The sequence below is a fragment of the Malaclemys terrapin genome, chromosome 5 (assembly GCF_027887155.1).
Source record: "Malaclemys terrapin pileata isolate rMalTer1 chromosome 5, rMalTer1.hap1, whole genome shotgun sequence".
Lineage (NCBI taxonomy): Eukaryota > Metazoa > Chordata > Testudines > Emydidae > Malaclemys > Malaclemys terrapin.
Window position 1 is genome coordinate 26,080,431 of NC_071509.1, and position 16,520 is coordinate 26,096,950.

The following is a 16,520-nucleotide window of genomic DNA, read 5'->3' on the forward strand; positions in this document are numbered from 1 at the left end:
CTTACCTGAGAAGGTTGTGAAGGCTAGGACTATAACAGCGTTTAAAAGAGAACTGGATAAATTCATGGTGGTGAAGTCCATTAATGGCTATTAGCCAGGATGGGTAAGGAATGGTGTCCCTAGCCTCTGTTTGTCAGAGGATGGAGATCGATGGCAGGAGAGAGATCACTTGATCATTGCCTGTTGGTCCACTCCCTCTGGGGCACCTGGCATTGGCCACTGTCGGTAGACAGGATACTGGCCTAGATGGACTTTTGGTCTGACCCGGTACGGCCGTTCTTATGTTCTTATGTTATGTTCTTACGTTCTTATTTTTTATTTAGGCAACTGAGAACTGGAAAATTTCTTGGCTTTCATTTTGACAAATTCTAAGTATTTTGTGGGGGGCGAGCGGGAGGGAAGGGAACACCTGGTCTATGAGTGGGGAAACGATAATCCTACAACTACCACCCTCATGCACTCTATGTGCATTGAGATTATTATTCCCATTTTATAGCTGGGGATCTGAGACATGGAGAAAGCAAGGGTATGTCTACATGCAATGTAAGCCCAGGGTTCAAACTCAGACTCAAGTCTAACCCCCCTTTCATTTACAAAGAAATCAGGCTAACCCAGGATCCCAGAGAGGTGGAGGGTCTGAGCCTGAGTCAAGCTGGGACCCAGGGTTCAAGCCCTATTGTTTTGCAGTGTACATGCAGCCTCCCCGACTAGGTTTGGAGTTAGCCTGAGCTCTGGGACCCTCTCACCTCACAGGGTCCTAGAGTCACAGTTCCACCTGAGCCCAAACATCTACACTGCAATTAAATAGCCCCTTAACTCCAAGTCAGGTGGCATGTGCCAGCTGTGGGGTTTTAATTGTAGTGTAGACATAACCTAAGTGACTTGCCCAAAGTCAAACAGGAAATCGGGGGCAGAGCAGGGAATTGAACCATAATCTTCCAAGTTCCAGAGTAGTGTCCTAACTACTGGACTATCCTTCCTCCCCAGGCTCTCCCAAACTGCGCTGGCTGCCTCAGATAAAAGCAATATTTAACTCATGACATGTCTTACAGTAGCTCAGTTGGATGAATGAAGAGACCAGTGCTTTCAAACAACATTAACTAAAGGTTAGGAGACATTATGGAAGTTGTCTACCCTGTAATATTCATGTGTCTAAAGTTTGTCAATATCCAGCATCTGCTTCTGAAACAAGGATTTATTCCTTGTTTCTCTTTTCTTTCTAAATATGATTAACTTTAATATTAAATTTGAGGATCAAAGGCTGATCTTAATACAGAAATCCATGGAGACATAGGCTATCAGATAAAATTATAGAGACCTCCAGTGTTAATCCATGGATTGTGATATTGCATGATCAATCTAAATCCCTACTGACTAGTGCTGATGTAACAAGAGAGATTTTAATTCTAGACTAACTACCTCTTTTTTTTTTTTTTTTTTTTTTAAGTGAGGCACAGCTGGTAACCTTCCAGCAGCTTATTCTTAGTGCTGTACCATTTTTTCTCAACTGTTATCTCACAAACATAATGTGATCCAAACTGTGAGTAAGAGAAGCTTTCAGCAATGTACATTAACTGTAAGTGTGTAGTGTGAAAAGCCTCAATCCCAGAAATGGAGTTCGATAAAGTATATGGTTGGAAAATAATTGCACAGAGAGAAAAACAGGTACATTTTCTTGATAACAGCGTAGAATTTCCTTCAGGTACTGCACCCCCTAGTATGTTGTTATTGACAACAATGGGGGGGTCAGATAAGGAATTTACACCTAGAGATCATTCATTCTATTGAGCAGCTGGCTGAGGTCAGAAAAACAGTGTTTTCTAGACAAGACTAAACTGTGAAAAAGGCTTTTCTCCTAACAGATTGGATACAGCACTGTAGTAATTTGTATTTTTTGATAGACAGATAGACATTCAGACACAAGTTGTTATGGATAATCCACCACAGGGGTTCAGCAATCACATCTTCCACTTCATTTTGCCCCTTTTCCCACTCCCAAAAAAGAGGGAAGTTGGAAGTACACTACAAATGGCATTATTCCATGTAAAAGAAATCAACACAGCAGGGTTATATGGTTAAACTTTCACAAACTGCTTAACTTTTATTTTCTGTTGGCTGAAACATTAAACAATGGAGACACTTACAGTTTCTTGCGTCAAAATGATCTTTTGGTACAAATCTTCAGTAATCTTCTTTTTATGGTAAAAATCAAAGAGGTATGTTCTGAGAACCTGAATAAATACCTAGGTGAAAAAAGAGAAATAAATATAAAACATAATCACTTTGATAATCATTATTGGTGATTACATGTATGAATGAGGATGAGTTGTAAGTGAAAATATATTAATAGCAGAAAAGATAATTTACACTTTAAATAGTCATGCTGAAACTCTTCCAATTTGCCTGGGATAACATTATCTTCCAGTATTTCTTACACTTCCTACACTCCTATAAAGACAGACGTAATTTTACATACTTAAGGCAACTGACAAATTTTAAAGCATATGCAAGGCCTTTCATTGAAGGATAAGAAAGTGACTGACAAACATCAGACTTCATGTCTCTGCTTTGGGTAGCTATCACACAATGGCATGTTCAAAGTAGGGTGGATCTTTTCTAAAACTTTATATGTGCCCAAGGTGTAGTGTCCTCACGAATGCCTGTAGTGTAATGCTTTCACCTTTAAGCTGCCATTTTAGGATTGCTCACCTGTATTTGTTTACTATTTGTAACCAAGCCGCTCATTTGTATACCATCTGTAACCAAAGAGTTACAGGCTCTGGGAAGATCCCAGGCTCTGGGAAAATCTCTTAAAAATAGACCTTCAATTAAATAGACTCTAATCAACTTCCCTGATCACAATATCGACAATAGCAAAAATATAACAAATTATATTTTAAATCCTTGGCAGAATCTTCACCCAAGTCCTTCCCACGTATCTCCTTGAAAGCCAGAGAGAAAAGATAGTAAATGGATTATTGTGGGGTTTTTAAATGTTAATCTTGAAAGTGAACAAATAAAGTTGTTGTTCGAATGTGTTCAGCTTAGTGCCAGGATATATGACTCTCTCTTTTTGTCTTTCATATTTACACCAAGCAGATGCCATACAAACCTCCACAATATATATTCAAAAAGTGGAATAGCTTTAAGTTAACAGTTAATGGCTGAATTCCAAACTCTTCGCCATTAGTGCGGCTTCAAAGGACAAGAGGAAAGGGAAACCTTAGCATACTGGATCCAAAATGGGGGAAGCTATTAAAATCCTTAGGGATGGATTCCTTGCTAACAAAAAAATAATTCAAGGAGTCGCTCGACAAGTCAACGTTGCAGTTGAATAGAATTTGGAAAACTTATTATCAATAGACTCGCTGGTAAAACAAGTCTCAGTAGGATGGAAAAAGATACAAGAGATGATGACGTGTACCTCACCTGCTGACACTGTGGGTATGAAAGGCGGAACGTGCCCTCCGAAAATAAAACTGGAAGCCAAAATGCTAAGATTTCAAATACTGTCCAAAAATAAAAGAATTAAAGCAAACTATGAAGATAATGAAGCCAAAACTGAAGTTTCCTTCTTTGAGACCAGACTCTCAGAAGCACTAACCTGGAGGGCAAAAAATGGAACCTTCAAGACTAAAACGTTCACCGTGCCTTGGACCAAAAGCCTACTAATGAAAACCAGCTCCTGCTACTCAGAGTGCAATTTTATGATGCAATTTTTTTCTCTCCTTTTGTGGAGCTTCTTGTCAGCAATCAAATGATCTAATCATCTGTCTTTCAAGGTTTCTGTTATGTTATGGCACAATGTTGTAACTTTTAGACCTGTCAACAAGTTAGTTATTGATCTGGAGATCAAATTCATTGTTCTTAATTCACACAAACTGAAGATCATCTTCGACACTGATCCCAGAATTCTTTTAGTCTCCCTTAGAAACCTTTTTAAGAAGATGGGGAGGAGCCCACCAAGAGAGGACACCTGAATGGGTCAATTCTACTCCCCAGGCTTACACTCTGGTTCCTCTCCTTCCCAAGAGTGTTTAAAAGTCTGTCTAGAAAATGCTGCCTCTTGACACATGCTAATTGTATTAACCACATTTACTTGTTTCTGATATAATGTGATCATATGGAGGTCTGGGGTGTGTGTGAGAGGATTATACCCAGTGTTTAGATTACTTTAGTTAGGCTATAATTGTAATGTTACCCCCTTTTGACCTGAGCAGTTAGCTAAAAATTCGGGGTCTTGTGGATTGTTTTCGTTAATGATATAAATTGGTGATGGAGTCAAGTGTTTCTTCAATGTAATCTTGTTTATTTACAAAGAATGTACGATGTCTCATTTCCCTGAACAAAGCAGGGCTCAAACAAGAAATAGGATCCTTTCTCGCAGTTTCAAACCCCTTTCTTCCATTTAGCCCAAAAGCTCTATCACGGCTTTTTTTTCAGGACCACATTCCCAGTGCTTGTCCTTGGCTTTTCTGCTGATGCTTCTCTCAACATACACACCACTCCACCAAGCATAAGCTCTCTGCCCACATGTATCAAATTCCTAAGCAGACTTCCATGTGCCTTTGTGTTGTAACATAAGGCCCTCGGGGACTAGAACCCAGGCCTACAAAGTTCCCAGGTAGCTAGCAGCTCCAGGCTGCCAACCAGCAGCAGTTGTAACCATGGTGCACTCCACTTCCCATAACCTGCTGCGGACACAGACTGTGGGGCATTCCACCACAAGGGTTTGACAGACAGCAACCCCCTGGCTCTTGATTGGCTCCCTATCCTATATAAATCCAAGGGGTGGTTCAGGAAGTGTTCAGGCAACAAGTGAGGATCTTCTATAGTTGCCATGATTGTGCCTGCTCTTGAATTCCTGGCCTGACCTTGGATTGATTTGGACTTTGCCTCCTGACTTGGACCCTGAAAACTGTCTCGGACTTGGACTTGGACCCTTGGGATCCTAGCCTGAACTTGAATATGAACGCCTGTGCTACTCCCAGCCCCAGATTTGCACCTGCTCTGACTCTTGGCCCTGACTGCCCTTGTTGGGATCCTGACAGGTGGCATGTGTCTGGTTTGGTTGGAGGCACCTACTGTTTCAGCTATCTGGCTGAATGGCTTCTTACAACTTAAATGAGGGTAGTGGTTACACCCTCCTGTTTGAATGTGGCTTAACCCCTCCCATAACAGTAACAATGATTCTGTATCGCACCATATCTGTATCCCCAATGGAAGTCTGCATTCTGTGTAAAAACCTTACTCTTTTGTTTTAATCACAGAAGTCCATTTTGCCCAGTTTGTCCTTTTCTCCTTGCTAAAGGCCTCTTTTATTTCCCCTTCTATTCCCCCCATCCACTTTTTTAATCGGGGTCAGGTCCTATTTTTCTCTCCATTGGAGAAGAATAGAGCCTTAAACTTATTTTTCCCCTTAAAAAAACAAAACAAAACATTGACTCTGGCCTACAAATCATGAGAATATCTGCAATTTGTATTAGCAAGAAAATCATCTGATTTATTTATTTAGGGCTACATTGTAACTTTCCAATCTGCTCTGAGAAAGAGGTGCTGCATACCTGGGCCAACCCTGGCGCAGACCAGCGAATCAACTCTGACTCTCAGAGGGTTAAATAATCCTCTGTAATACCAGAATACTTCTCATTCTGCCCCAGCTCAGTTGTGATGTCCAATGCATTGTGGGGCACAATTAAGACTCCATCAATCCTACACGCCTGTCTGCCCACTCCCTAACCAATGAAGGCTGGTCTCCTCTTGTGATTTGTAATGTGGGTAGCCCATGCAGCAGAATAAGGGGGTACTTTCACTTCTGTACCATACTGAATCAGGGTGATTGTGCCCATCACAATGGTAATGAATGTGTTATATTGACTTTTCATATATTACCTAGAGAATATGCAATCCTTGACACTGCAAAGCATTAACACCCATAATTGAAGACAAATGTATCTACAAAATGTTTGGATAGGATAACCTATTTTATGCAAAATTAAAACAAAAACAAAAACTATAAAGGCCAGGAGGGACCATTAAATCATCTAGTCTGGCCTCCTGTATAACACAGGGCATTAAATTTTACCCAGTCACCCCTGTATTGAGCCGATATATATTTATGACATACAGACAAATAAAATATAGTGCAGTAAAAATACAATACTTTCCTCAAGGGAGTCTGATAGTCAGAGTGAATTATGTTGACTAGTTCCTAAGCTTTCTAAAGGAGCTCCTGTCTCTAATTCAAATGGCTATACATAAAAAATTTGTACCTACCACCTGTTTTTCCCTTCTTAGTTCAGTATCAAGAAGCAGCAATTCTTTCAAAAGAAGACTATACAGGCACAGTTTAACATCAAAACTAAAACAAAGCAGAGGTTTAACATTCATTAGCAGCAATCTACTTATACTGTGCCAAAGCACACTGCAAAAATAAAACTGATAGAAAATGGTAACACTCTTGTAATTTTTTTTTTAACTTTTTTTCTTTTAAGTGCTGAATTCTCACAAAAGCAATTTCCCTGGAACAAGTCAATTCAATTTTCATATTGCATTTTTTTTATACAAAGTATCTTAAAATGCTGCAGAGAGATAAAAAGAGACAATGCTCTAACACATTAGAGGCACAGCAACCTTCAAATAAACAGCAAGCCTAAACAATATGGAGGGATGGCTAGAATAAAGAGGGGGAAAAGCTGTAATTTAAAAAGTAATAATAATACTTCGTATTTAATGTTTTCCACCTCCAGTTGTGTTACAGTAACATTAATTGACTCTCCATGTCCCACCCTGTGACAAAGTTTCTTATTCCCTATGTTGCAACTGGGGATACAAAGAGGTAAACATATAGATATTTGCCTAGAGCCACACAGCAACTCAGTGGCAGAGTGAAGATTAGAATGCTGAGTCTATCCAGGTTATTACAGCATGGCCATCACCATGGTATTTGAACAGGGACCTATTTTCCCCACTGCAGGATGAGTAACCCCCATTGATATGGGCAGAGTAGGCACCCAGGAGTTCCTGCCTCCAATCCCCAGGCTACAGGGCTTGATCCTGCAGGGTACTGAGCACTCTGGCTCCAATTCAGCAATGCATTTAAGCACATGCTTAATGTTAAGTATGTGAGTTGTCCCACTGGGCTGGGAACAGTCTACTGGACACTCTGTGGGACTCAGCTCACAGTAAGGTACTGCTCAGTCTAAGGGCTTGTCTACACTGGCGTTTTACAGCGCTGCAACTTTCTCACTCAGGGATCTGAAAAAACACCTCCTGGAGCACAGCAAGTTTCAGCGCTGTAAAGCGCCAGTGTAGACAGTGCACAAGCACTGGTAGCCACGCTCCCAGCGCTGTTAGCTGCGCCGCTCATGGAGGTGGTTTTTTTAGAGCACTGGGAGAGCTCTCTCCCACCGCTCTGCCGTGACTACACAAGCCATGTTAAAGCGCTGCCACGGCTAAGTAAGAGTTGAATCTGGCCCTAAATATGTGCTTTGTAGTATTAAGGACCCAGTTCTGACACCCTTACTCGTGTTTGCTTCTGTGCTACTACTGATGAGGTAAGCAACTATTCAAGCATGAATAAGCATGACCGAATCAAACTCTAAGTTACTAGTATATTAAAAAAATTGCTGTCCAAGGACTAATCCTTAGTAGGTGGAAAAGCTCTTGCACCCTGGTTTTAAAAGACTGGGAGGTGTTGAGAGGAAAGTGGTAGCAGTTCTCTGACCTTGTACTATGTGCATTGCTCATCCATAGTATTTTTTATTTTTATGTATAGATTTGTATCAATATTTTGAAATCAATGAAGACAATAAAACAATTATATCCTCAATACAGTGTGGGGTGAGAGAGACAATAACAAACAATCGTTTTTAGCAGGAAGTGTTTTAGGGATCTTTGAAAATGTTGCTTATTATGAATCTGCTCCTGTGAGGGGCTGAACCCTTTTAGCTCCGAATGATTCTAATGGGAGTGGAGGGGGCTCAGCATCCTGTACAAAGCATGCTCAGCATCTGGCAGGATTGGACCCTATGTGATCAACAGCCTTTCAAAGCTAATATTGTAGTATTATCACAGTACAGTAAAAAGGGATTTTCTCATGATAATGCTGTTGCTTGTACTCCTTTCCCCGTAAGTCTGTCGTAAGTAAACCAATTTGCAACACACAATAGTATGCAATTTCCTTGGTTTCCAAGAAGGTTTAGCTTCCTATAATTAAGTTTGGACTGTATGCCTTCAACACATGGATTTAAGAATCTTGATTCTTCATCCATGCCAGATCTACAGCAGTTCATCTGAAAAAAAAACAAGTGTGTGTTTTCAAATGACCAAACTATTGCCAGTTGTTTTTGTACCTCTCACAAGTCAGAACTTCAGGGAAGCAGGTCACCTTCAGGAAGGCTCGGTCCTGAAATCTGTCATCACTAGTTGCAGAATGTATTGTTGTAGATGAACTACAGTCCTCCTTGTCTCCATGACTCAGGGATCCAAGGCTGCTTGAAGTAGACGTTTCCATTATCTGATTAGGCAGAATAGCCTGCTTTGGATTCTCATGCAAAGATGGATTGGATGATCCATCTGCCAGGGGCTAGGGACAAAGAAAATTTAGCTGATTCAATCCAAATAATATTAAGACAATGAGCAGCTCGTGAATGCTGGCTACTTTCACAATTTTTTGCAACACTGTACACCACAAAATGTCTATACAGAACTAGTTATGTTTTTGACTGGGAAATATGTTTTTCTATTAAATTATGAACATATTGCCTGTTTAAGGGCCAGATCCTGCAAGGTGCTGAATGTCTCTTGGGCCAAAGTCAATGGAAAACTTCCAATTGACTACAGTGGAAACTGGATCAGGCCCATGTGAAGTGCTGAAGATTTCAGTGCCAGTTGAGGACAGCTGGCACCACATAGGATAAGACCTGGATCAATTTGCTATAAACAAAAACCCACTGTAAAGTACGAGGCTTAATAGTAAATTTCTTCCAGTGTTTCCCACTCTACAATTTACACAGTCACAGAATGATTGCCACTACTTTTCACAGTCTAAACTCTTACCCTAAATTTTTGATTGATTGGATAGACGACTTTTGCTTTTAGTGCAAATGCTGTGATGTTACTGTTCAAAGAAGACTCATTTCCCTGTATGGAAACAACAGAAAAATACTGTAAGCTTAGGTAAGAATAGCAGCTCTGATTAGATCTTTAGCAGAAGTTCCATGCAGCCCTTTTGGTTGGATAGCTTAGGAATTTTATTGATCACAGATTGTCTTTGGACTTACACTCTGACATGAACCGTCTTCTCATGGTCCAAGTCAGAGCCTGAAGCCCAAAGAAGAGGAGAACCGTCTATGGTTTTGTAATTGTTTTGGAAGTTTATTACCACAGCTCCATCTCCGAAAAGAACTTTGCTCCAGCAAGTGGTGATAGACCATAGCTGGTTTTCACAGCTCATTTTCCTTCTCTTTCCCCCCACAGTGAAAGAGAAATCCAGTTTTCCTATGAGATTTTGAAATTACTTTAATAATATATATGGCGAATGGAGATGCCTGAGGATAGGCTGCCATGGTCTGACTAGGAATTTTGATTTTAAATTTAAATACAGAAACAATAGATTAAATAAAACTAAATTAAATTAAGTAATTTTTCAAGAATGACTTAAAATATAAATACTGGAAAACCCTTAACTATGCCCCTGAGAGAAAAGAGAGGTTCTTTCAAAAGGACTTTTTCTAAATGATGTATTCTATTCAGCCTGTCGGCTGCAAATTACAGCTAGTCAGACTTCCTGTTCATGCTTTTTAGTTCATTTCTTCTTCACGCATAGCTGCAGTGTGGTGATCAGCTTTGGGTTACACAAAGTACACTGGGAATGTGGACTACATACAATAACTGAGACCAAGTTTTGGGAGGTTTTTTAACTCCTGTATTCCTTGTATTACTAATGGAACAATCTGGTTTGCTGAAATGTATGCAGTTGCTAGTTCAAGGATTTTTGTAAGAAACGGCAAGGCACTAAGGGAGCCCAAAAATAAACATTGAAATGAGCAGAGAAAATCAAAATGGGTCATGCATTGGTGGCTGCACAAAATGTCTGTTTCACTTCCAAACTTTTTTTTATTTTTTGTTTCAACAAGTGCAAGACATAGAGGGCCAGACGGCTAGACTGTCATATCCCTGTTCACACTGAGGAGTCCCACTTATTTATATGCATGGTGTAGGATACTATTGCAATGGATAAGTACTAACCTAACCAAGTGCATTTTTCATCAATTCTAGTTAATGAATTGGTGGCTTAGCCTCTGCACAACTTTGGTCAGCAGTAATTGGAACAAATTGGCTTTTTTTTAAAAACTGGTTTGGCAGCGAGGAGGGAAACACCCTTCATATAACAAGGCTATACACTAAGGGTTTGTCTACACTGGCAATTTACAGCGCTGCAACTTTCTCACTCAGGGGTGTGAAAAAAAACACCCTCCTGAGCACAGCAAGTTTCAGCACTGTAATGTGCTAGTGTAGACAGTGCACCAGCGCTGGGAGCCGCGCCCCTCGTGGCTGTGATTTTTTTAGAGCGCTGGGAGAGCTCTCTTGGAGCACCGCGATTACACAAAGCGTTGCCAGTGTAGACTAGCCCTAAATGTGTTATAAAAGTGCTCTCATATTTGCAACATGTGTACTATAGAAATTACTGTAGTTAAGGACCTGATTCTGCCCTTCAGTGGGACAAACTGCTATGCATGAAGCTACGTACATGCCAAAGTATTTGCACAAGACTGGGGCACATGACTTACGAGGAGAGGCTGAGGGAACTAGGCTTATTTAGTCTGCAGAAGAGAAGAGTGAGGGAGGATTTGATAGCAGCCTTCAACTACCTGCAGGGGGGTTCCAAAGAGGATGGAGTTAGGCTGTTCTCAGTGGGGGCAGATGACAGAACAAGAAGCAACTGTCTCAAGTTGCAGTGGGGGAGGTCTAGGTTGGATATTAGGAAACACTATTTCACTAGGACGGTGGTGAAACACTGGAATGGGTTGCCTAGGGAGGTGGTGGAATCTCCATCCTTAGAGGTTTTTAAGGCCCAGCTTGACAAAGCCCTGGCTGCGATGATTTAGTTGGTGTTGGTCCTGCTTTGAGCAGGGGATTGGGCTAGATGACCTCCTGAGGTCTCTTCCAATCCTAATATTCTATGATTCTATGACTTTCCCTCAAAGGAAAAACTAATCATTGATATGAATATAAAATATTTTCTGTTCACGACTAGTCCAAGAACACTTGGCCATTCAGCCATAAATTTGTCATCTATCTTGGACACATCTGAAATGAGAATTCATGTCCCATCAGAACTTTACATTACATTTAAAGTGTCTATAACAAGCACTGGCTACAGTTAAAATGCTTTTACCTACTTCCATTTGCAAGCTAAGGACTGGGCTGGCTAGACAGAACTGACATGTTGTGGGTGAGCATAACTTATTTTTTATAGGCAGAATGAGGAGCACAGTTTAACTACACATTTTTAAAACAGTTGCATTTCTGACTCCCTTTACTACGTGGATAGCAGCCAACTCAGTTTTAAATGAAAGGCAGTGAACTGAGGTCATCAAAGTAAGATTGATTCCTTTACATATTTTGTGGGTTTTGCAATAGTGGACCAATTCCTGACTACTGGATCATGGAGTAAGGGGTCCATAAGCCCCTGATACCACTACGGGGGTTCTCCAGACCAGTCTGACAATCCTAAAGATAGTCATATCAGCATGTTAGTTGCAACTGGGTTCTATGGCGCTGCAGAAGGGGGTGTAAAATGAGCTTCTCTTCCATCTACCAGTCACCTGCAGACCCTGGCCTCTGTATCTCCCATGATCATGGAGCTGCAATAACCCCTCCAGAGCATCCTGTGAGTGGGGAAAACGTGGTGTCGTTTCCACAGTGGGCCTTAGCAGAAGGGGAGGCTCAATCAGAACTCTTCAAAAAACCCAATCCTTTTGAAATGTTGGTTGTGAGTTGTTGAATTTCTGCTCTCCCTGTTCTCAACTGTCTCCGGAGCGGGTTCCTTGCTCCCTGATAGTCCTCTAGTCCCAGCTGCCAGCTCTGGTGTTTCAACAGGATTGTTCATTTGACCCCTCACTGTGTCTTCAGCTGTCACTGGAGAGACTGCTGCTCATGTATGAAAGTCTGAGGAGGGTAGCTGGAGACTAGAAGCCACAGCTATATTTGTGGAGGTGTCTGGGTGGAGATGTGGGGAGGAGCTAAGGCAAATTAGATTTGCTGAATGGGTTGGGGTAAAATGAGGCAAGCTGAGCATGTGTGTAGTTTGCCTTAACTACTTCCATATTCCACACAGATACCCACACAAGCTTAGCTGTCTTAGCTTCCAAACTTCCAAATACTCCCCAGATAGTCTTCAAAGGCAAAATTTTTGTTCAGCTCAATGTCTTATCCCCACCACTGCTTGGGAGGGAGTGTATTGACCGATATGACCATTGACTGCATCTTAAAAAATTGCAAATGTGTAAAGCTAATGAACTGATTTGCATAAAATGTCACAAATGGAGCAACAGAAAACTTGGCAGCTATGCATATCCACCTAACATTTGACTTTGGGCCCGAGATTCAGGTTTTGGGGGGATTTCTCAGACACCTAAGACCGTCTCCAAAATCACTGGACCTTTGCCACAGCCTGAAATAGTGCTCCTCAGGCACAGGGCCTGGGCAGATCTTTCTTAGGGAGTATCAGGGTTAGGTTTTGGTCCACACATATTACAGAAGTCTGACCAGATTGCAAAGGCTATTGCATTTCACAAGCTAGAAGAGACACTTTTCCAGAAACTTGATGTAACAGAAGAAAAACTTAGTTATGTTTTTCACATGGTGAATTACAAGGCATTCTACTCTTCCATTTAATGTAAATATAAGCTGGATGTATCCCAGAAACATCTCTTTCATAAGAGCCAAAGAGAGAATCTCATCAGTATAGTTTTCTTTTAAAGGGTTATGAAGTAAACACTCAGTAGCATGATAAAAGTTGACCTGCCCTTTAATATTCAAAGCCCATCACTTAAAAAATGAATGAGCAAACCGGCACCTGCATGCACAGAAACAGGTCAGCTAAGATACATGAGACAATAGGATTCCAGTAGAGCAGGACTGAACCCTAAGAATCCAACTCCCAGTATCTAAACAAACTGAGTGGAACCTTAACATAGCGGTTTTGTGATCCATTTTACCCATAGGCTGGATATTTTTGCCCCAGTCCTGCAGTTCTTACTCAAGAAAGAGTCATAGTGAGTTCAATGGAGTCTTGCCTGAGTAAGGACAAGAGCAGTAGTTCTCAACCTTTCCAGACTACTGTACCACTTTTAGGAGGCTGATTTGTCTTGCGTACCCCAAGTTTCACCTCACTTAAAAACGACTTGTTTACAAAATCAGACATAAAAATACAGAAGTGTCACAGCCACACTGTTACTGAAAAATTGCTTCCTTTCTCATTTTTACCATATAATTATAAAATAAATCAATTGCATATAAATATTGTACTTAAATTTCAGTATATAGAGCAGTATAAACAAGTCATTGTCTACATGAAATTTTAGTTTGTACTGACTTTGCTAGTGCTTTTTATGTAGCCTGTTGTAAAACTAGGCAAATATCTAGATGAGTTGATGTACCCCGTGGAAGACCTCTGCATACCCCTGACTAAAGCCTTGATGCTCTAGTCCAGTGGTTCTCAATCTTTTAAAGTAAACTTCCCTAGTTTAGTGGATTTGTGCAATTAGATTACAGGCTCCTCTTCAGTTGTGAATTCTAATAATTTAAAGTCAGATGAAAATGCTGCAGGGGAAATACCCAAATTTGCAAGGTGCTGGGCAAGGCAGTTGTGGGAAGAAGTGGGAGTATTGGCTACTGCCCTCAAATTTGTAAAATGATGGTAGAGTGGGAAATAATGCCAATGGATTTGAATGGGAATTTTGACTGAGTAAAGACTGTGAAATTGGGCCAGGTAAATATAAGTGAAATCATATTTCTAGGTATCAACAGATCCTAGATTCAGGGCCCTTATTTCTTTGTTCACTGAGTCTCTGATTTACTGCATTCAGTTTCCAATTTCTTTATTACAGCATTTGTATGGGAATGTAGTGAGTCGGTGTGGCTCCCCTCCTGCCCAGAAGAGGGAGCCCACGTGCCGGCACCAGAGTGGGTGGGACCACCACCGCCTGTCCCCGCCCCCCGGAAGTCAAGGGGCGGGACAGGAAGTATAAAGGCCGGCCGCCAGAGCTCAGTTGGCGGCCAGCCACCACAGGGAGCAGACGTGCGGCCGGGAGCTCCCGGCCAGGAGACCGTCGAAGACCCTAGCTGGCCTGAGCTACCCCGGGCCCGCTACGAGGAGGAGCCGCCGGAGCCCGTTCACGCCCGCCACTGGGAGAACCCCTGGGAACCGAACCCCGCTAACCCTGAGGGTGAGACTGGACCCGAACCCCTCAGCCCCTGCTGCTATCCAGAGGAGCCGCCTGAGGACCATTGGCCGGACTTCCCGGCAGAGCTACCAGACTTGCCGCCGAGCCCGGGCAGAGAGGAGCCCATGCAGGTGGACTGGCCCGATCCCGGCGCAACGACCGAGGTAGGCTGTGAGGGGGATCACGGAAGTAGCCCGGGGGTAGCCGACCCCGGTCCGGCTGCAACTGAGTGTGAGCCTATGTCAGTGTGTTGCGGCCTGGAAACCCCACTGACCAGCAGCGGCAGCAACCGCTGTTAGGGCCCCGGGCTGGAACGCAGTGGAGTGGGTGGGCCTGCGTTCCCCCCTGCCACCCTCCGTACGGGTGGCAGGCTTCCCCCTCACCCAACGCTCGGCTACAGAAGCCTGGGCCTTGAACTATTTGCCTGCTCAGCCCCTGCAACAAGGGCCTGAGCCTAACTGTGTTTGCCCCGCCCTGATCCAGGGCCTGGCCTCTGAACTATTTGCTCGCTCAGCCCCTGCAACAAGGGCCTGAGCTAACTGTGTTTGCCCCGCCCTGATCCAGGGCCTGGGCTCTGAACTATTTGCTCGCTCAGCTCCCTGCAACAAGGGCCTGAGCTAACTGTGTTTGCCCCGCCCTGATCCAGGGCCTGGGCTCTGAACTATTTGCTCGCTCAGCTCCCTGCAACAAGGGCCTGAGCTAACTGTGTTTGCCCCGCCCTGATCCAGGGCCTGGGCTCTGAACTATTTGCTCGCTCAGCTCCCTGCAACAAGGGCCTGAGCTTAACTGTGTTTGCCCCGCCCTGATCCAGGGCCTGGCCTCTGAACTATTTGCTCGCTCAGCCCCTGCAAACAAGGGCCTGAGCTTAACTGTGTTTGCCCCGCCCTGATCCAGGGCCTGGGCTTTGAACTGTTTGCTCGCTCAGCCCCTGCAACAAGGGCCTGAGCCTAACTGTGTTTGCCCCGCCCTGATCCAGGGCCTGGGCTTTGAACTATTTACCCGCTCAGCCCCTGCCATAAGGACCTGAGCCTAACTGTGTTTGCCCCGCCCTGATCCAGGGCCTGGGCTCTGAACTATTTGCCCGCTCAGCCCAGCAAGCAAGGGTCTGAGCTAACTGTGTTTGCCCCGCCCTGATCCAGGGCCTGGGCTCCTGAGCTTTAACTGTGGTTGCTCCGACTCTGCACCAAAGAGCCGGAGTTTCAGGACTAACTGACTGCTTATTCCCAGAGTAGTGAGTCGGTGTGGCTCCCCTCCTGCCCGGAAGGGTCGAGCCCCGGCTAGGACCTACTACAGGGAATCATCGTAACTCTTGAAGGGACAGATCCCAACTCTGCTGAAATCAACAGCATTTGGATCAGCTGCTAAGAAAGCAGGCTAGAATATCAGACAAAATAGACATCTATGAAAGGAATAAACTCTTACTTCCAGTACCATTTCCTCCTCTGACATTTGAGTTTCTGTTTTCTTCTTTCTGGGTAAGGGTACATTTTCATCAAGATGTCCGCGCACATCCGAGTGAAAGCTTTCCAGAAGCCTTTGGGAATCATCTTTCTGAAATCCCAAAGCAGGACAAAAAAATAAAATGCAACTCAAACCACTTGGATTCATCTGACATCTTAGATGACCCTGTTTTATTTATAGTAATATCCTGTTCAAGTTACAAAGTAGGTACAAATGATTATTTTAGACTAATGATTTCAGTTTTCTGAAAATGAGTAATAAGTTTATAGATTGAGGAACCATTTTTAGTATCTTTAGTTTCTTTCTGCATTTGCTTTACTCTTCTCCCCCCAGCGCTGGAGACTTGGACCAGGGAAAGGTGAAAGACTCTGGCTATTGCACATTCAGTGCCAAGAAGTCGCCTTCCCACCCCCATCCCACAGCATCAAATGATTGCAGTATTGAGGATTGGCAATTGAACTACTCGTGTGATGAAGTTACACAGGTGCACACAGTGTTTTAGACCCAACTAATGGACTAGGAAAAATTTGTGAGAATATACCATTCACCAGGTATAGGACGGGTGAGAAAAGCTACAGGTTTGAAACCATCAGTGCTTAGGAAACT

The 16,520-nt window shown here is 43.0% G+C and overlaps 1 protein-coding gene across 5 annotated transcripts in view; it reads right to left on the reverse strand.

Moving 5' to 3' along the window:
- Window positions 1-16,520, reverse strand: part of EVC (EvC ciliary complex subunit 1) — a 95,156-nt gene that overhangs the window by 69,434 nt on the left and 9,202 nt on the right. For 4 of the 5 annotated variants that reach the window (XM_054029022.1, XM_054029021.1, XM_054029019.1 and 1 more), the window contains exons 2-6: window positions 15,876-16,004; window positions 9,061-9,144; window positions 8,355-8,587; window positions 6,277-6,361; window positions 2,145-2,243 (exon numbers count right to left, since the gene is read on the reverse strand). In XM_054029022.1, coding sequence (XP_053884997.1) covers window positions 2,145-2,243; window positions 6,277-6,361; window positions 8,355-8,587; window positions 9,061-9,144; window positions 15,876-16,004 — 630 coding nt within the window. The remainder of the gene's footprint in view (window positions 1-2,144; window positions 2,244-6,276; window positions 6,362-8,354; window positions 8,588-9,060; window positions 9,145-15,875; window positions 16,005-16,520) is intronic. The other variant, XM_054029020.1, reaches the window with a different exon arrangement.